This window comes from Mixophyes fleayi, chromosome 4 (assembly GCF_038048845.1).
Source record: "Mixophyes fleayi isolate aMixFle1 chromosome 4, aMixFle1.hap1, whole genome shotgun sequence".
Lineage (NCBI taxonomy): Eukaryota > Metazoa > Chordata > Amphibia > Anura > Limnodynastidae > Mixophyes > Mixophyes fleayi.
Window position 1 is genome coordinate 99,437,678 of NC_134405.1, and position 22,208 is coordinate 99,459,885.

The 22,208-nt window shown below is 35.7% G+C and overlaps 1 protein-coding gene across 14 annotated transcripts in view; it reads left to right on the forward strand.

Annotated features, from left to right (window-relative positions):
- Positions 1 to 22,208, forward strand: part of PPIP5K1 (diphosphoinositol pentakisphosphate kinase 1) — a 111,930-nt gene that overhangs the window by 72,315 nt on the left and 17,407 nt on the right. For 6 of the 14 annotated variants that reach the window (XM_075207860.1, XM_075207859.1, XM_075207861.1 and 3 more), the window contains 3 exons: positions 166 to 256; positions 4,459 to 4,587; positions 16,515 to 16,577. In XM_075207860.1, coding sequence (XP_075063961.1) covers positions 166 to 256; positions 4,459 to 4,587; positions 16,515 to 16,577 — 283 coding nt within the window. Of the gene's footprint in view, positions 1 to 165; positions 257 to 4,343; positions 4,588 to 16,514; positions 16,578 to 22,208 lie in introns of those variants that run through there. The other 8 variants (XM_075207865.1, XM_075207869.1, XM_075207871.1 and 5 more) reach the window with 4 other exon arrangements.

A 22,208-nucleotide genomic window follows, 5' to 3' on the forward strand; every position in this document is an offset into this window, starting at 1 on the left:
TCTGAACCAACATCTCCTGTGATGTTAACTAACGTGTTTTTGTTGTGAACATATAATACTGTCATTTTTGAGTGGTGACGCTCAATGAGGAATGATATCTAATATTAGATGAAGTTTTACTGCTCTGATTAATAGTTTTCAAACTTCACTATCTCCTTCCCACAGGTGCTTTCAGAAACATCCTCTAAATCCGGTGGTTACCGTCTCTTCACTTCTTATGCCAGACAGCCCTCCGACATGAAGCAAAGCGGCCTAGGTATGTTAGAGCCTATTGTCTGCTGTTCTAGATAATTTCCTCAAACATAAAGGAATAACAACTGATGCCCAGATTTTATTCTAAACCCATTACAAACAATGAGAACATTGCTTTTAATGAGGCAGCTTTATAAATTAATAGTAACATATGGGGGGATTATATAATATTCATGTTATATAGTATTAGCTAAAGAACAACTTGTCATTAAATTATGTAATATTAATATTCGGTTCATTATTGTTTTATACACACAAATGTCATTGAATACTTTAATAGTTTGTTGTCAGGCATTATGTCATCTAATATTCCCCTTACTGAAGGTGGCATATAACTACCCTGATAAATCATCAGGTTAACTTGTAATTTTATGGTATTTTGTTGCTTTATGTCACACGTTCATAAGGGTCACACCAGTAATGACTCATTTCTGAATTAAGTTTCTGATTACTCCATGAGTGTGACAATCTCTGCTAGGAAGATATCGCTCTAGAGAGAATGCTGAAAATCTGGTGGAAAAGTAATAGTTCCATGCCGCTTAACATTGCTGACTGCCAAATATTGGTACTGTAGGTCAGCCTCAATAAATTGTGTTCATGTTATGTATATAATATGAGTGCAAATTATTGTATAGTAACAAACAAGACACACCATGCAAAACAATTAGGGATTCCTTTTTTTTGTTTTAAACAATAAAGTCAGAACAACTCCCACTGTAGGCTTTCCTGGTATGTTTGGCTAAAACTGAAATAGTTGGAAAGCTTGGAAGAGCCAGTGCAAGTGGTAAATCAGGAAAGGTGAGGAGAAACAAATTCAGAATATAGATGAAATAAGGCAAGTAAGTGAGACAGAGAGAGACTGGGAAAGACAGACAAATAGACTGAAGAAGATAAAGGAGAAAATGACAGAAAGTGGAGATCACTACTACATTTATTGTATACTCTCCCTGATACCCTCTCCTTGTTCATTTTCCCTTTGTACACTCTCTCATGAGGCAGTCTTCTTTCTCCATGGCACTCTATTCCCCAGAGCTTTGTCCCCTGGCAACCTTTCCTCTCCTCCCTGGCATCATTTTGCCTAGCATCCATCCATTCCATTTCTCTCCTGGCACCCTTCCACATTTCTCTCCTGGCACCCTTCCATTTCCCCTCTGCTACCCCTCTTCCCTGGCTTGTTAAAATAAAAACAAGATAAACCAAATCATATGAAGTGTTTCCTTTTTTTCTTTTTTCTTTATTTTTTGGTATCTCTCACTGAACACTGAAAACATTTATTTTTGCATGTGAAAAAAAGGCATAATTTAACACCAAATTCCCTAATAAGTAAACCCTGGAAACACTAAAAATATACAGGTTGGTCAAAACTTACATGTATTCTTTCTATCCCCAGCAACCTATGGTCTCCAAACCCCAACACTGCTGGGTGACTAGATGATATAGCCCCACTAAACACGGTTTACAATCTGTGGCATTTAACCTCATGTATTAGACTCTTATTATCCTTTCGTTTGTAAGCCTCTTATCTCTTTGTTATTACCCAGTCTTGTTTATTACTGGGCTTTGCAGTATGCTGGCGTTAAATAAATAAATGTTAATATTAAGAATAATGAAGTAAGGAACTATATGGGCAGTTTTAGGCGCCTGCAAATTAATGTTCTCTGTAAGATTAATGTTTATGAGGAACAATAGTAAAAGAAATAAGGACAAGTTGGGGTGAACCATAAATAGGGACTGTATTTTAGTATGGTATTACCCTTGATTGGAAATTTTCTGTTTCAACTTCAGAATCCTGGTAAGTAATCCTTTTCATGCTTTTACATGTTATAAGTATTTGACATTTTATAAGTACTGATATTTCAGTATACAAAGTATAATGTTTCATGCAGTAACATTTTTTTTAACATATGTATAATTTTAATAATTTCAAGTGAATATTTGTGAGCTTTAATTTTCATTAACAAGAAGCTGAGACATAAGTCTTACAGAAAGCGTTCACACTTCATGAAAAGATAGTAGTACATACAGTAGTTTGCTACCGTTAGATGGTAATTCTCGGCTTGTGTACTCCACTGATATGACTGAGCTGGTTTCTGGTAGGTTAATCCATGTGCAGATACAACTTTAAGGTACATGTAGGAGCTTGGGCACACGCATCCTCCTGAGGTTTGCTGTACAGTAAATGGAATAAACATGGAGGTAATATAGGGATCTTTGTTGAATTCATGATAACTTTTGGAGAACAGATGATGAACTGTCCACTTCCATCTGTTAATCTGTGTTTGTTTGTTTTTTAAAATCCATATTCCTATCCCATTTCATCAATGGACATCCATGGGGTAGACTTTTCGGGAAAAAAAATAGTAAATACAAGATTGACAAGTTTCGAGGCCTTTAAAACAATAATGACAACTCTGCAATTAATGAAATAATTTATAATAGTGACAATAAAATGAAAACTGAGAGAGGTGATAGAGCAGAAGATTAGTTACTCTGCATGCGTTGCTATTGGCTGCTTCTGTAGTCGCACTAACAATCCTGCTATGTGTTTGGAGCTTGCTTGGGCTGCATCACTCTTTAACAAACATCTGCATTATGTCAAATTGTTACCACAGACACAGAACTTACAGAAGATTTTCCAAATGGCCCATATTATACCCACCATTTCCTTCAAGTTTATGATCATTAGTCGTTACTTCCATCCTTTTTATTTGTGGATTTATTACTTTCTGGTACGGTAGTTGTGTTATCTGTTGTGCATATTATTTTTTTATTTTTTTTATATTCCGTGATTAGATATATATGCATATATACATATGTTTGTGTATGTGTGTGCATATATATATCTATATCTATATATATATATATCTATATATATATATATATATATATATATATATATATATATATATATATATATATATATATATATATATATGTGTATAAATATATTATATGTAAATATGTGTGTGTATATATATATATATATATATATATATATATATATATATATATATATATATATATGTATTAAATGATATGGGTATTTATTTCTAGCCATTGCATGTGCTTGTCTCTGCATCCTCACTGTCATGTGCATACAAAACTGGTCATACGTACACTATATCCTAGAATACAAAATGATGCATTGTCCTGGGCTCTGGAAATCCTTGTTTCCCATACATTATATTTTCAGTTTCTTCTTTTTATCTATCTGGACAGCACATCTTTCTCAATCATTTTCAATATGGTCAGCTGCTTCCTGTGGGTTTTTGTGTGTAGAAGCCGAGTGTAGCTATAGGTCTCATCTCCTGTCATTTCTTTTTTTCTTTTGGTTCATCTTTAGGGTGATTGGTTGCGTTCAGTCTTTATTGTGATTGGATTTCCAATTTCACTACTTCGTTCTTCTTGTCCTGTCGTCGCTCTCCAATGATTTCTTCTTATTTATTTATTATCTACCATTTTCACCTAAATAAATACCATTTAGATTTCATAGATCTTTGAGAGACCGCTCACGATTTGCATGCAGAAATGTAATATAATGAAAATTCCTGCGATAACCCCGTCACATTTGCATGTATTTGTCTTACCTCGATACATATGTGAAGTTTAGAAAAATAAAATGTCTACGATCATATTAACACTTTTTAGACTGGTCTTATTTGTGCAGAGGAATACAATTAAATGAAAATGACCACTACACAACATAGTAGACATGGCATTCAAAGGACTAAAAATGATGTGTACAAAAGAATACTAGCAAAAATGTGAATAGGACCATCCTTAATGTAATTATATGAGGAAACTATGCATTTTTAAAATAAAAATAAAAAATCCTAATAGGTGGAAGGTATGAGACTGGGGGTCATGCCCTATGTTCATGTATCTTGCTGTAGTCTCATGTTAGAACACTCAGTATTCCAATGGAATACCTATACTATTTTTTTTCCTGGATAAACTCAGTCTGTTTTTCATTTGACTTATACATATCAATAAATCACATATGGGATGATTTAAAGATTTCCTGTTTGATGTATCCCTCCATTATAATTGTACTAAATCATCAAATAACAACGGTGTTTCAATATTTACAGATGAGGACCAAAGCCACTCAAATGAAACGATGGCCACCATTAACCGGGGTCATAGGGTTTTAATGGCATGCTCTAGATCTGTGTGAATACTAATCCCCAATCACCACCTTTCCAGGATCACAGTGCACTGGTTTGTTCAGCACCACAGTGCTGGGAGGCTCCTCCAGCGCTCCAAACCTACAGGACTACGCACGCACCCACCGCAAAAAAATCAGCGCCGCTGCCAGCCTGACTTACAAAGACGGTACGTGTGTTCAAAACCAGCTGGACTTTGTATCCCAATCCTGTGTTGTACTTATCTGTTCAGCCTTGGAAAGGGGGGAGCTCCCGCATGGAATTAATTTTATGTCACAGTGACTCTTTAGTGTCCTGCAATAATGCTCTGATAAGTTGTAATTGATATCTAATCATTAATACAGAGGGGGAGGGCATAGGCAAATGGCAATAGTTCTTAAAGCATAATAACTTACAAAAGTCCACATCATTATCGTTTTTTTAATGATGTAGTGATTAAAGGGGTTTATGGCTTTAAAAATGAAAGAAGGTCTAAAGCTGCTTTTGATGGACCTTTTCCTGACCAGAGAGAGCTGAGTAGCTCTGAAGGTGATGGTCTGAGATCCCCAGAGGAGCACAGTGGTACACTAGTTAGCATGACTACCTCTCATATCTGGGGGCATGGGGTCCATTCCGACCAGGGCCCTATGTGTGTGGAGTCTGCATGTTTTTCCTGGGCTTGTGTGGGTTTCCTCCCACAGTCCAAAAATTCACTGGTAGGTTACTTGACTTCTGACAGAATGGACGTGTGTGTGTGTGTGTGTGTGTGTGTGTGTGTATGTTAGGGAATTTAGACTGTAAGCTCCAATGGGGCAGGGACTGGGTGTGATATTCTCTGTACAGTGCTGCGGAATTTGATTGGTGCTATAGAAATAAGTGATAATAATAATGATAATTTGATCCTGTACAGTACAGCACATTTTACATATGCCAGGAATTGACCCTACCAAAGTTCTGTTATTCCCATAAGAGAAGTTATTTTTTATAAAAAAATACATATATTTGAGGTGGGAACCCCTTTTTCATTAATTGGCCAATGTTTTTTCATTGCCTGCTCACCAGTAGATATTTACCCTCCTACACCATGGCCCAATCTCAGACTCTTTCTATATGAAGATGTTATTAGTTGTGTTAGTATTAGAGTGTTGGGGTAAAATAGGTTCAAATGTAACCGTAAGCATTCACAATGAGTCTTGTTATGATGTGATCCCTATTATTGTGTCCATAGTACAATTAATGTATTCAGCAGTAAATCTGATCTTTTTGAACTCTGATCATCATATGCCAGTTGCAGTTAGTTTTACCACTAATTTTTAGTTACACTGTTTTGTCAAACTGTAGATGGCTTGGCTGCTGTATACTAAGAATTGCAGCTGCTCTGGTAAACAACTTCTAGGTTTTCAGTTAAAAACTCTTAAACAAATACTATAGGTTTTTTCTTCTAGATATAATTACCTACTCCTAGAACTAGTAATGCCTTTGTAGAATTATTAATAATACTTGCAGATAGACATTCACTGTCTACCAGAACATTTACAATAAATGTCATGAACAAAAGTGCAAAATGTGGACTATTGCACAAGTGCACTTATCTGTCTGCCTAGTATGCCCACATCCCAGTTTCGGGAACTGAATTCGGAAAATCCATCTGCTCAACGTTTTGAGGGATTGGGACGACGCTCTTCATTTCATATTTATATTTTTCTCCTAAAATACTTCTTGGATCTCCCTTATTTTTCATGAGTGAGGAAGCTCCAGAACTGTCTTTATTACATGGGTCACTTCTGTGTATCTGAACGTTTGTATTACATTTGTTGAAATGTGCCTATAAATGCGTCAGGATGGGATATAAGCATCTAATGCTAGGCTGAAACATCTCTAAGGATATATGATACTTGAGTGCTTTGCCAAAGAGAAAAATACTCTGCTGCCCCCAACTATTCTGGGAATTGACCTCTAAATTCACCTTCTTCATGGTACCTTTATAATAGATAGGAGTATTTCAGCAGGGCTAAGTGTGTTCACATATGTTCAGATCAAACAATTATCACAAAAGCATAATTCAACATGTGACATGTGCAAAAACAACAATAATTAATAAAAAAAAATATACTTAAATTTGTAGATAAGGTTTTTATATAATATTCTCCAGATCCTTTTCTCCGTATTATTGAAAGAGTAAAATGTGATGGCATCTTTATAATTGGGGTAGGGCATGTCCTAGATCAACTTTACATTTCAGTGTAAAAAATAAGCTATCAAGTATTTGTTTGCTACATGGAAAAAGTACACAGTATTTAACTTATGTGCAAAATAATAAACTAATTTGCACCACTTGCATTGTAACATGGTTTGTCCCGGGTCACATTTGCGCCTTTTTTTTTTGCCTTGCTCTTCTTAATGACTCAGGCCAATAATATGCATGTTTGCCTAAGATGAGTACTTGCTGTCATCATTGTATAAAACTGGGTACATGTGGAGGAGCCAAGCATGAACAGTCTGTAGCCAGAACATTATGTTGATGGTAGCACATAGTTTTTCAGAACATCCAACTAACATATGTCCATGTTTAGGTAAGTTTAAAATGTGAAGACCTATGTTAAAATGAAGCCAATCCAAGCATTTGAATGTTAACAGTAGCGCATAGCTGTAATGTAAAACTGCTATGAGACAATGGCGTGAAAAGCAGAGTTCATACATCCATCATGTTCTTTGGCAAGTTATTGTCCATGCCCTCTCAAGTCCATGTATGTCTGCTAAAACTCAAATGCAGCATGACATCCATGTGAGGGGGTGTTCTGCAATTCAGGATAGTTGTCGCCAGTGCGGATATCCTTGCTCTCTGTTTTTCCTTAGCTGTACAATATTTTCCTTTAATTTTATCCGTTTTAACATTGTTTTGTATCCAAGTACAATGAACTGCACATAATTCTTGTACAGTTTTTCCTAGTGCAAATGAGGTAGTATATATTTTTGTGTGGCCAAAAGCAAAATGAATATAAAAGTGATGCCTATTAATGGCTAACTGACAAACAAACAAAAAACATTACATGGCAAGCTTTCAGGACACACAGGCCCCTTTATTAGGCAAGATCCATAATGAAGTTCAACGATGTATTTAAGAGACATATTTGGTGTGTTTGTTACCCTTACTTGCCAAATTTTCCTCCCGGGGGAGGTGGGCGTGCAGGAACGAGGCTTGACAAATCGCATCATTGATGACACAATATTTGCATCATTAAGCCCCTCCCCCATCACCACTACCACCACTTATCTATTGTGGGGGTGAGAACCGGGAGGTTGCCCTGCTCTCCCGGGAGCCTGGGAAGTCTCACAGAAAAGAGGGAGTCTCCCGGACATTCCACAAGAGTAGGCAACTATGCATTAAAGAAAATCAGCTAATGAATCTCTAGAGACTGAAGTGTATTTTACATTTGTGTCTCCATTACTGAAGTCATGTTGTCTTACTTGTCAGTGTTTGATTAAGTCTTGGTCTCCATGAAAATGGCCATTTCCATAGGCATCAAATACATGGATATAGGACACAATTTCTGAACTGTGTCATCATGCCACAGATGGCGAAGCCAAACACGTCTTGTACTGGCTCAGCATCAGGGAGAATGACAGACACTTCAGGGAATGAGGGAGATCATCACTATTTCAGGGTCTCCCTGACATTCAGGGAGAGTTGGCAAGTATGTTGTTACCTTGTCTTTATAAATCCTCATCTCCATGCATTATAAAATGTAAGGCTTCACCCACATTGTGTTTTCCATGAGGACATGTTAACAAATAAAAACAAATATAAAAGCAAAATTCTAAGATGCAAGATTAATGCCTCTGTATCATATTCGCAGTTCTATGACCTAGTGAAGGTTTCTGATACACCAGAATGTTGCAGTACAAGTGTTTTCAGACATGTGATTCTAATTTCCATTACAAGAAAGCCAACACTCTTCCTGGTGAACACTTATGCCTATTTATTAAAGTGGTTGTTCTACCATACCTCCCAACTGTCCCGATTTCAGCAGGACAGTCCCAATGTTAGGCCTCTGTCCCGCTCAGGGACATGTTTGTCCGGCGCGTGGGAATTTTGGGGGAAGGGAGGTATGTAATAGGCAACCTAGCACTTTACAGTGTGACCATGCCCCCTGTTGCGATGTGGACCCCCCATATTGCTGTGACCAGGCCCTCTGTCCCTCTGGTGGGGACAGGCATGTTGGGAGGTATGCGCTACCCATTTGGATCCAGTAATCGTTTTAGCACATGTGAATCGTTTTGTGCTGCTATTTTAGTAGGTCTGTGTAGTTTTCCTGTTTTTAGCCTTTAATGTCCACGATACATTGTATTTTGGCCATACACTCTGCAATAGAGGAAGTGATACTGTGCAATTGGCTAGAAATTGCATTATGTGTGGCCTCAGATATACTGCAATGCAAAGTAATAATCTGATCAAAAGTGATAGAAGCATTATTGTTCATCTTGATAAATGTGGTCAGAAGATGACCGCAATCAGCCTGTGTATGTAGTCATCTATTGACTGCTGTAACAGACACTAAACGCACCAAGTATGTTGCCAGATTGGCTTCAGGTTTAGACAATGAGTGGCCAACATTAGTTGTTTGCTTTTTTCATGAGTCTTCCCTGTCACTAGCTTTAAAAAGCCCAATAAAAAAAAAGTCATTATGAAAGTTAATGTATCTTTTTTACATGCAGCTTAATAAATCCTAAGAACGATCCTCAAAAATACTTTGTTGTTTCCCCAGTAGGAATTTGTTATTGAAATAATAAAAACTGTACTCTGATAATGTGAAGACATGTTGCCTACTCTCCCGCAATTCCCGGGAAGCTCCCGAAACTCAGGGAGTGCTCCCGTCCTCCTAGAAGAGTAGGCAAAGCTCCCGCATTCACCGAAATTCAAGGCATTGAATGGGGTGGGGGGGGGGTGGGGCTTAATCGCGACCCGCTATTCAATCCTGTGAATTTCGGCATTCCATAGTGGGGGCGGGGCTATGGTGAAGCGTAGATGTCACCACGCCCCTCTCCTACCCCTTGTCACATGACTTATCCCCCGGATCTGACGGGGGAGAAATCTTAAGTTGGCAAGTATGATGTATGTGAACTGAAGTTAATGCATGTATATTTGCGTACAGCTACCAGTTCCTATAAAGGTGTGTTAAGTCTGGACATGTTTCAGATAATTTATATCAATTTTGGCAAGTGTACCTATAGTATGTGGCTGTGCATACATGTGTGTTCGTGTTAAAGTTTCTTTAACATTTGAATGTTTGTAAGTGTTTTGTTTTTTTATCTTTTAAGTGCATATGTATGAGGTGCATTACATGTGCAAGTACTCTTGTTACTGTACAGGTATGTTAGTAGTTTTATTTCTGTGTACATGTATCCTAGAGTACGTTACGGTTTCTCTCCTAAGTATGCATGTTTTCACTTGTGTACATATAGTCTCTATGTTTATGCATGTCTGTCCTTATATGTAGATGTACTTAAGTGTCTCTTTCGTTATTTACAGTATTTATGATCCTTTGTATGTGTTGCCAATTATGTCTATTTGTCTATGCTGACTTGTAGTGGGCATATCAGTATGTAAATCTATACTGTCTGTTTGTCAATATACTGTATGTAGTGTGTTTTGTTTCCTTTTGTTTCTTTTGTGTGGCTGTATGTCTAACTACCTGGTGAGGGCAGGTGACTGCACTACTCCCACAGAAAATAAACATGTATCCACATGGGGGGGGGGGGGGGGGGCACTTTAAAACTTAATTGAATTTTGAACGATCAAATGTTTCTCTTTTTACTGGCAAAGAAGAAATGAATTAGAGAGGAATGTGAAAAGGGCTCCATCCTGTTTAGAGAGCTCTAAAAGCAACTTTGCTAAGAAATATTGATTTGCACAATTTGCGATTCCACTTCAGCCTACATTGCAAGGACAAGACTGCAGTATATCCTATGTTATGGTTTACACAGCAATTATGAAGAAGCAACTTTAAGAACAAAACAAAAATAATGTAATCTATAACAATTAATTTTAGTGTTTTTCATTTTCCCTCATACTACAGACACTTTTGCAGGACATGTGGGGCCTCATTTAGAGTTAGCAGTGAATCCAGCTGGAAGATGCAATTTTGCACTTTGGAAAACCCTGTTGTGCTGCAAGGGAGCAAATTTAAATTGTGTAGACATAGATCATACTTGACAACTTTTTTAAGTACCCCTCTGGGAGTCCCCAGAGGGAGGGGCCCGGGCTTGATGAATCACATCATTTTTGGATACGCCCCTGCAACGTTTTACATCAAGGGTGGGGCCTGAGAATCGCATCATCGCGGCTCTAATTCTGCCCACTTCCAGTGGGCAGATGCGGGTGGATGCCCTACTCTCTTGGGAGTCCGGGAAACCTACCCGGAATTCGGGAGTCTCTCTGACATTTAGGGAGAGTCGGCAAGTATGACATAGATAGAGATTGAAGGGGGCGTGCCCTAGCTAAACTCTATAAAAATGACTGCAACAAAAAATCAATTATAAAGCTGCCCAATATTTATATGCTACCTGTAGGTACAGTGCAGATCTATTTAAATGTATATTTATCAAGTTACAGGAGATCACTGCTGAGAATGATTGTCTGCTTCATAATACAGCTGTTTCAGTTAATAAAGTTAGGTAAATCAAGCAATCTAGATTTATTTAATTGTGTTTTTTTCTACAATTATACGAGGCCAGCAGGCAGCACTGCATGTGAAACCGGTAAATACAGATAAAATATAAATAAATACCAACTCACAGATTATATAGATATCTACACGTCACTAGTTTAATTAACTGGCGAGGATAATGAACTAGGTTATATGTGCGAATGGAACGACTATCCATCTTCGGGTGTTGCATAGCCTGATAGCAGTATGAAGAGTACGTAATAGATGGGTTTAAAATACCGAAAAGCAGCTTTAGGTACCACTTTTTCTAAATAAATAGACTAAGGATAAAGACCCTATATTGGTTTCTACATGCAAAACCAGACATTATTTTCCTTGCATTTACACACTAGTTGAAAGTACTAGTGATCATCCAGAAGCACAGATGGTATATATCAGTTGAAACACAAAATACAGCTCTTTTATACTGTTTCCGATACACATGTTGGAAGGGGGTAATCCAGCCCCCTACCCATATATGGCACCACAACGTCAGATATAGCATACTGATGCTAAACAGTGAATACAATATGTTCTCTATACTTGGATTTAACACAATTTAAAGTTAGCAAAATTTACATCTATCTGTCTATTACCCAGATTACTTGCTGTTGCATTATTCAGTTCCTCTATCTTTTAAAGACACAGGATAAAAAGGTAACGGCCCCCTCCTGTGCATTTGGGCTAAAAAGATGTGTTGCTCACTCTAAGATGAAAAGGTTTAAATAGCAAGGGACTCTTTCTTTAGAGAAGTTACAAAAGCAAGTTTCCTTCAACATGGCATACTGTTTTGAAAATCAATACATTTCCAATACAAAAACCAGTACATTATCAATGATACACAGTGGTGCAGTGCACCACTAATTGAAATACATGTATACTAGAAGTTAGTTCTAAGTAATACAGCCACAACATCCAACTAATCTGACACCCTTTGCCTTTTTTTTAGCACAACACTTAAATACACTATATTCTTGAGTTCAGTTTCTTTTACATATCTCTTTTCATTTTTGCAAAAGTGAAACTAGTTAATAAAAGAAACTGAACTTAAGAATATAGTGTATTTAAGTGTTGTGCTAAATAAAAGGACAAAGGTTGAGGTTAATTGGATGTTAAAAGTTAATTAAGCAAAAACGTATTCACAAGGGTAAATTAGAAAGATACATGTGAATGTATGAAATGTAGATAAGAGAGAACTTTGATTCACAAGAAATACATAGCTACTTTACTTTTAGCCTATGGTGTGTGTCAAAGGGACAGCTTGCTGGATCTTTTTATTAGAAATCCTTTTTTTTTTTTTTTTTTTTGAATAGCACTTTATAAAGGTAATAAGCATATAATTCCATCTAATCTTTGCAAACCTAGTATTCAAAGCTATACAATAAACTCATGGGATAATTTAAATGTAGTGTTCCAGTTTACCATGATTAGACGTCTGTTTAGAATTGTCGGGAATTCTGCAACATTGCTTACCTTCATTCCGTACACAGGTCTCTCTTCTGATAGCCAGCAGGAAATCCAACGCCATTCTGTTTTGTGAAGCAGATATCCTGTTGGCAGAGAGCTCAACACTGATATCAGAGCTTGAGTAGCTTCAGTACTGACTCTTTTCAATTTCACTGATAACATTCGTAACTCTGCTACGTTCGGTATTCACCCTATCCTGGATTTAGAAAAGTTCAAGGATTGATTTCTCTTAACCTCCCAGCCAGCAAGAGCTGTGGTAGTTTTGCATTGTAGTGCATGGACCCAAGTGTTACGCCCCAGGCAATTGATATGGTTTATTCCGTCTTGCCTGTAGGAAGATAAGGTCATCACACAGCTGCAGGTTAATCTTATAGATCTCTCCATTAATATTTTATGAGTGCAGTCTTTCTGTTCATAGTGGATCTCATTATCATTAGGACTATAGATGATGTTTTAGGCCATTTTAACGCAATCCGTTCACATATGTTGTCTTTTATGCTTTCTCAGAAGCTTGAGGGTGATGTAGGCATGCAAATTTCTGTTTTGACTTATAGAGTTTTTCATATTTCTCATATTGTCCTTGGAATGCATACCCCTATCTGATTTGATCCTTGTCGGTATATCCTAGGTATTAACCCTTTGCTGACTGGTAGCGTCTAATTTGGTATGTAGGCCTTAAACAACCCTAATTACATACAACTGCAAAGAAAATTAAGCTGCAGCGTTTTCTCATCTAAATGAAATCATTTTGCAAATGTGTGTTTTTTGTTACGACTTTTCAACATTGTAAGTGACATATATGACGAGTGACAATATTGTTGTGAAATAAAAAATACCTCTTTTGCTCAGATGTGCAATTTCATGGTGCACACATGCAAGCTGAGGCAGCTATAAATTAATTTTTTTAAGTTAAGGGCTTCTTTTTGGAGTTTAGCAAAGTCCTCTAAAGTGGCCGGAGGAGTATGTGTGTTATTTAGCAGAACCCCACAGTACTCCAATTCTGCTACTGTCTTAGCAGAATTGTCCTCAAAGTGCTTTCTTGTCATATGACATCCGTAAGAGAGAGGTGGGAGCTGTGCATTTGATGATCCCTATATCAGTGGGCAGCATGATATGATCTACATAAGGACCATTTTTATAGGCCTGCAGATATAAAATAGCATCTTCGTTTCCAGAGCTGTCCATACACTTTAACAACACCCTACACCAACTTGTTTGGAGTCGGTGAATATTTAAGTACACAAATTAAGTTAAAGGCAAGTTTCAAACTTGCCTTTAAAAGGTATCGCCGCTTTAAATTTCCCCTGCAAAGTTGCCGATTTCCAGCGACTTGCAAAAACCAATCCTTCATACATTTACCCCTAGGTGTCTTTTAAGATATATCCTTGTTTAGATGAGGTGAGATTTGACCTTGCATGCAATCATATTTTACCTGGTCTTCCACAGAATGTAGCAGTGAAGCAGGATTTGGCATAGAGCATCATATGATAGAAATATCAGGTAAAGGGAAGAATGGACACTCACACTTTGTAAGCTTTATGGCTGAAAGGTGTTATGTTTTCAAAACAAATAAGATAATGCATGAGGTACTACAATAATGAATATTAACCCTAAAACAATAATTGTACAAAGGGAAAATGCTTGTACTACAGGATCAAGCAGTGTGCTGTAGTAAGCAATAAGACTGTGCATAGACCTAGGTTTCTTTGTTAAAACTCCCAAAGCCAAATTATCCCTGTCCTGATAGTAAAGTGTTAAAAGTTTATTGTAATTTGGTAATCCTAGAGCTGGAGCACTGAAGTTCCTGTGTAATGGTAAATATCTGCTCTTTCAGTTTAACCACCTGTAACTGTTTGAGATTTATTTTATTAAAATGCATCTCTTGTCAGTTCACATCAGTATTTTAAATTGTGTCTGGACAGGTAACATAAGAACATTCTCAAAAGATGTAACTATGGAACCCAAGTAGTTGGGTCTTACATTTGAGTGTTTTTTAAAGGTTTCTCTTAATCTGTCAAAATAATCTGCCTCTGACTCTCCTTTGACTTGTTTACAAGCGTCGTTTAGACCAATTTGTGCTGGTTTTGATGAAGCTTTTTCTGCTAAAGCTGCTACATCTTCTACATTATAGTGTTGTGAAAGGCTAGCTGGCCTTACATTAGGTGGATCAGATGTTTATATGATCCTTTAAATGATCTAAGATTTTATTTGGTTAAAATAAAACTCCAATTACATATTCAACTATATTAGTCCATTTCTGCTGCTTACATTCTGTGACATGGAGAAAACCCATCTAACCCATGCAATTGTCAGCTGCATAGCCAAGCTGAGTAATCCACTATTTACAATGGAGTGTACGTCGCTTAAGTCTTTTACTTGTTTCTACTTTTCTCACACAAGTTTAGCATAAATATCCCCAAGATAGACCTTGATGGGGTAGGGGAACAGACCTTCACACCATTTCTAAATACAACTGCCCTGCAATATTATGATGAAAAATTAAGACAATTTTTTTTTAAATACAACTACCCAGTCTACTAAATAAAAACACACAAATTAAGGAAAAAGCTCACTCCAAAGTGCCTGCTGTTTAATGCCTTGTGGAGACGTACTAATTTCTCTTAAATTAAAGGTACCTTGATGATGAAACTAATTACACTGTTCTCTTTTTGTAAACCTGTGTCAACCTACTTGCTAGTTTCCTTTCTACAATGTATACACATATATCCTGCTGATGTACCAGATGGAGAGTATTTATTATTACATGCCCCCTATCTTGTAATTCTCAATTCAGTCCTGCACACACACTGCTTATAATTAAGAAACAAGTGAAAGTAGCAAACCTCTAATTGTGTTGGAAGAATTCATGATCTACTATTGAAAAAAATATATAAGTATCTCCCAGAAACTCACCTGTTAATGCACAACCCTTGAAGTTTACTTAAATGTGTTTGCCTGCAGCAATACATTGAGTGAGTATACCAAAGGTTATGTTTTGGTTTTCATTCAAATATTTGGGGCCTTTATTTATTTAATAGTTAGCACTTCTCTCTTATGTGTTTTGCTGTTTTTAAGATGGAGTATCCAATACTCCCATCAGTATGTACATACCTTTGTAGTAAACATAAACATCTAAAGGATTATTTAATAACAGCATGCCAGTAACACATGTGGTGGTTTCAGTGCAATTGTCCTTCTTTTTTTTTTTTTTTTTTTTTTTTTTTTAAATAAGTCCATATGTGTGGTTGGACTTAAATTGCATTAGTTAAGAACATACATTTTTATTGTTTTTATTTCTGGGGCATTGTCTTTTTTAAAGACCTATTTTGATAGCCGTTTTGTATTCTTGAATCTGAAAGGAATCATCATTCTACATTTTAAACAAATTAGTCTAGCAATGTTTTTAAATTCACCTACATATTATGACCTTTTAACTTCATCATTGTCTTAGTAAATCTGTTTGGTTTGTAAAACTTAACCAACCTAATGTGCAATGGCTGACCCTGTCACTTAGACATCTTTGAAATAATATTGGTTGAAATGACCCAAAACATTCTTCTATGTAAAGATGGATTTCAAAGCTATTTCCGTTCAAAATGGTTCTCCTGCCACCTACCATTCTATAGTTCACAGCTGTATTTCAATTCCCATGAGTGCACATTTTGGGTAAATTGGTATTTGTAGGACACGTGGTTTGGTACCTGTTTTAGGCACATAACTTGTGCATGAAAAACATACCTACATGAGCTGACTCATTCAGTATCTCTGCTTTTCTCATGCATGTGGCTTCTGATAATGTTTGAACCGAATGGGTGAAGTTTGGGCTGTAACACAAGCTGTGTCTGCCGTGTGTTGTCCAAGGATCCTGTTGGTGTGTGTATGTGCTTGTCCCAGTGCCCAAGACCAGGATGTTAACGCCAATACTTGTTTTTTTTTTCCTCAGAACTGTTGTCTATGCCAGCTGTAAAACGATTTTCTGTGTCGTTTGCAAAGCATCCGACTAATGGTACGTTCGCTTCTTTGATTTGAAGTGTTGCCTCACACTATTAACCCCATTTTTATTTTTTCGTTTCGTCTTTTTTTTTTTTTTATATTCGTTTGCCATTCCGACAACTCTTGTTCATACTGATGTTGTTGTGATGTGGATCCTTCCTTTCCTCTTTTTCCATCATTTTTCTTCAAGTACTTAATTTCATCTTTTTATGTCGTATCGTGTTTCCTCTCACTCATCTCCCAACATTATGCAGTACCAAAGTTATCCTGTTCTTTCAATTAAACCCAACAAAGCGCCATTAAACTCAAACGAGGAAAGAAAGAAACACCATTGTAATGGTTTTTACATTACCTTTGTTTGCTTCATTTTATTCCTGACTTTCTAAATAGTGTATATTTTAATATTCCCAACCTATAATAATGTATTAGTTTAATCTTTTTAACTGAACAAAAAATAATATTCACATTTCTTAAAACCATGCTAAAGTAATCCTATTTATCCAATGGCTTAATAATATTGCTACATTGCACAAAGTAGCTCAACTGGAGGTAATAATTTATCTAAATAAAAATATTGTTCTTATTTTGGCGAGTAAAGGTTTCTAATTAAGACCGCTTTTAAAACTGATTTGTTAATTCACAGTACTGAAGTAGGATATTATAATCCAAAAACATTGAATCTAAATCTAATATTACCAATTTTAAATACATATTTGACCTTTGTTTCTATATCTGAAAGCTATACAAGGCTAAGTACTGACTTGCAGCAGTTCTATGCCAGCTTTTGCTTGTTGAGAACTGCCACATAGATTTCTCTCAAATCAGGATTATGTTAATAGGCAGGCTTTGCTCTACTTATCTTTTGTAATATAAACCGATAAATCACAACCAAACACAAATGTAGCATCCATTTTTGTTGGCGGTATATTTCATACTGCTTCAATTTATTGACTTGGCATGCGGAGCAGATTTCTGGAAATTTCGTAACGTCTAGCGGCCAGCTTCTAAATGGTTTGCACAACTGCTCTCCTGGATTCATGGGAAATGTAAGACTATATAGTCACCATGTACTACATACACCATATGTTTTCAGGGTTAGCTCCATATAATAAAACTGCACCCACATTTAGGAGGAACATTAGAACTTTGCATGTTACATAATGAATATTTTGTGGTCTACACTTTTAATATCCAATATATAGCAAAGCTACAGACAGCTAAATGCACCTTGATGTTTCGCTACACACCTCAGTCCAAACTATATTGTGGAATGAATATTAATAAATTAACCTCTAGGAATAGGGGAAGAGGTAGGGAGAACAACGATACAATCTGTTATGTTGCATAGGGTGTATAAGTACTGCTAATATAACAGCCATACTACATCATTGACAGAGAGCGACCCAAACTATTAATGCTCACCCACACCATAAATATCACTAATTACTGAGGGTACTACTAGTAATGATAAACTGCAGATAAAGAATAATTCATGTAACATAGCTCACATATAATAAACATCCTTAATACTGCTTCTTCAAACCCCGACAACATATATGGTTTGCTACTATTGGATGAAAACTTGAATCCATCGAAGTATTTGAACAACTAATAAACCAGCTGATAAGCGCTACATGATTAGTGTTGAGAGAGAGCGGTATAAACTATTAACACTCACCCTATTTATAAGTATCACTATTTACAGAGCGAATAATCAGGACATAATGGGTACAACAAGAGTAAAACTGCAGATTAGAAATAACTAGGCAGATTATTTAAAAAAAAAAAAAAAAAAAAAAAAAAAATTCTCACTTTTGCTATATTCTCAGACCACTAGAATATACTGTGTTATGATCGGGTTCCTTATGAATATCTAACAATTTTGACGTGACAAGAGGAACAAAGTAAAAGAATACATAAAGGGGTATAACATTCATACAGTGAAAAAGCAAATGAGATATATTTTTATATCTATCCCCTAACAATAAAGAAAGATACGGTTTAAAAAATAATCTGATCATCGGTGCTATACGTTAAACCACCTTAGAGACCACATCAAAACAAAACAATATAATACAATAATTTGAAGTAGCATATATGGCAACAAATAGGATGATGTGAAAATAACTGAATGACCAGCCTCCTATAATAGATGACATCTGATATCTAGATTTTATTAAGATATACATGGAGAAATAATAAATATGTATCCTACATAAAATTATATATAATATATATAAAATATAATATATTTTATTAGTACTGTGGTGTTCAGCGATTGATTGATTTTGAATAATTTTATTCACTACTTCACTTTAGTTTTTAATATTTGGCTGACAAAAAATTAGACCTTGAACTGGATGGTTAGTTGCTTTTTTTTATTTTTTTATTTTACCAAAAGCTGAATAAAGTTTTTAATGAAAATCCAATAGTGCATCAAGACAATGTAACCCAGTTCCTATTGGTAGCACCTCCCCTCATTCAATTATTGGTGAGATACAAGGGATGAAGATGAAATAAAAATAAAATCCTTTGTGGCTGTAAGTCAGTCTTCCGAAGTTTTAATATCTTCTGAACTCTAAAATGTCAATAAATGCGTTATTTTCAAACTGTAGAGATCATTGTGTTATAGTTCAATATTTTCAGTGGCATTAGGCAAATAAAACGTTTCCGTTTTTTCCAGTTAGGTCTTTCAGTTCACAACCATAAATGCTAACGTATTAAAGTTTGAATAAATTATTTGTATAAAAATAAACTTAATTTCTAATTGTACGTATTTAAAATATCATAAGCGAACATAAAAATATATATGTACCATAACATCAACATACATATTTAAAATTATTTAAAAAAGAATTTGAGTAGTGTGTCCTATCGGATAATTACACAGTGCTTGCAAGGCAATAATAATTAGTTTAAACTGATGACAATAAATGTTTTTATTTTTAGAGACAACTGATTCTTTTATATATTCATTTATTGCCTGGTATTCTTTATTTAAAGCTGCTTTCTCTTTTCAGGTATTCTTTGCAGATTTCCTTCAGTTTACTCTTTCCTCAGTTTTTATTTTTCTTCATTTTAAACCTTTTTACATACATGGTATCTCATTCTTCTCTCCTACTCCTTTTGTTCTGATTGGCATTTGTGTTGCTTTGCTCCAGATTAACATAGTACACTTGGGCAAACAGCACTTAAAATGTAAAAAAAACTGTAGCAAAAAAAAAAGACTGATCAAAAACTCAAGAAAATTGTTTTAGTATTCTTCAGAAGGGTACTCCTGTACACCTTCAGGAACTAAAAAATGTTGTAGTGTCTTTAGAGATTTTGATTTTCCCATTGCTGTTAGTGTTTTTTCAGTTACACTGACATACATTCAAAACATAGTTCTATCAAATATTTTTACTAAAGATTACTGTAACCGTTAATGGTGCTGGATGCTTTTAGTATTTTTATGATAAAATATTGATAAAATCTAAACAAACCACATTACCGTACTTAAGTGTATTTGGGAATTCCCTTATGGTTTATTTTATCAATATATAATTGATTATTATTTTATCCCGATCCCATTATTTTCGAATTCCACAAGTGGTAGACATTTAGCCTACTGCAATTATCGCAATTCATTCTGCTAAAGGTATCAGAAGATATCCCTGGTTAAAAACATACTTTTAATATGAGATACCCCGGGTTCATTAAAAAGAAAAAAAGAGAAACTACATTTTATTTAAAGTAATAAAACATATTTTTGCTTTACTTTCTGACATATCTAAACATTTCTGTCCACGTTTCTCAAAACAAACTACTTTACACAGTGTCAGAACAGCAGTTGTGTGTTCGTATTAGTGTTTGGGTGTACAGTAACTATTTGTGTTTTATGGTGCATGTTCTGTGTTAACAATATAACATCTTTACTAACACAACATATAGTAGTATGCTTTTTGTTGGTTGTCATTATGCTATCTGCCTAACACTTAACCCTGACGGTTCCATTATAAACATTTCATTATTGCCGAGGGCCCAGCATACGGTTTACCTGCATGGAGATCAGTAGCCGGCTTGTCTGTCAGCGGAGGCTTACAAACAGTTACATGGGATGATGACCTGCTAGCTATTTCTTTTCAGTGCCTAATTATACAGCTTGCAATGCCATTATCCCTCATGCAGATTCACGAACATAAGTCCAATTACGCAGAAGAGGCAAGTATGAAGGGGGACACTGAGGGCTCGTTTATTTTGCAGAACTAGAAGAATCAAAAACATTAATGAGGGAACAAGGTTTCAATTATAATTATACATTAGTTCAAAGTCCAGACCCAAACATTCATATTGGTTGCTGATGTCTTAGGATGAAAATTACCTTTTATTATATCTGACTTTATATTATTGGGATAATATTCACTTATGTTTATGATCTTAATAATATGTACTACAAATAAAATAAGGGAAATACAGTAAATATTTTGTGAGACTCCATACAAAATAAGATGTACAGTAAAAGCTTAATGAGAACCACAGTAAACCGTTTGAACACTGCTGTTCCCAATAGTATATTCATATTTAGAGGGCTAACATTAGCTTAAGCTGGAATCCATTTTATCATTTTTACTGAATAATAAAGCTAACATTTCCTGACATCTATGCTGTATGGAAGCTTTGTTGTATGAATCCCCTCTCAACTCAGGATTTTGTCTGCTGGCTATAGACTGAGATATTACAGAGGAGACAAAGCTTTGGGGAAATATGTTGTCAATTCTAAACCACTGAATAATTGCAGGAAATGAGAGAGCTTGGGGGATGGATATAGATATATATAGATTTAGAGATATAGATATATAGAGTGATAGATCTATCTATATTTAATTGTCAAATTACCAGCAGCATTATATGTTTTGGCACACTAGATATTGTTGTTCTTGCTACCCAGTTCCTTAGTAGTATTTTGTCCTAAGCATTTTTTTATTTTTTTTTAGAGGGACACTTAGCCAACATCCCACTTCTGCCACCCTACCTCTTGTCCCAGACGTTAAGCGACAGGATTGATATTCCATTTGGTTTTATTTCTGTGTGGCCCAAACATTTAAGATCGGATCATTCATATCTTGTGTCGACTGGTCTAATCACTTCCAGCCTCATTGCAACTATTATCGGGCTGTATGTCATCTACTGAATGACTTTTCCTCTATGGCCAATAATGATCTTACCGATTTCTGGTCATTATCTGCATTTTTTGGTATTTTCTTTGCAAGTATTGCAACTTGTGGGGCCTGCTTCAAGTAAGACCACTTGTATTTAATGAGGAATTAATTATTTAATTGATATCTGTCTTAAAGCTAATATTTGTGCAGACATTGTATTCCTGTGTTTTTGTTGTATTATTATGTTTCAGGACATACATTTTATAGGAGCTTCTGTGAATCCGAGCAACAGGTTTCTGGCGTTTTAAGATATATGCAACTTAAAAACACAATGTTCAGATGTGGCTGCATCAAAGCTATCCTAAGGGCATAGAAGTGATGCATAGTAAATATACGGCGGCATCATCATCATCAAGTTGATAATGACAACTTCTCTATCTTTAGCATATTCGTAGCATTATATTATATTATTTTGCTATATATCTATAGCATTTGACAGCAGATAA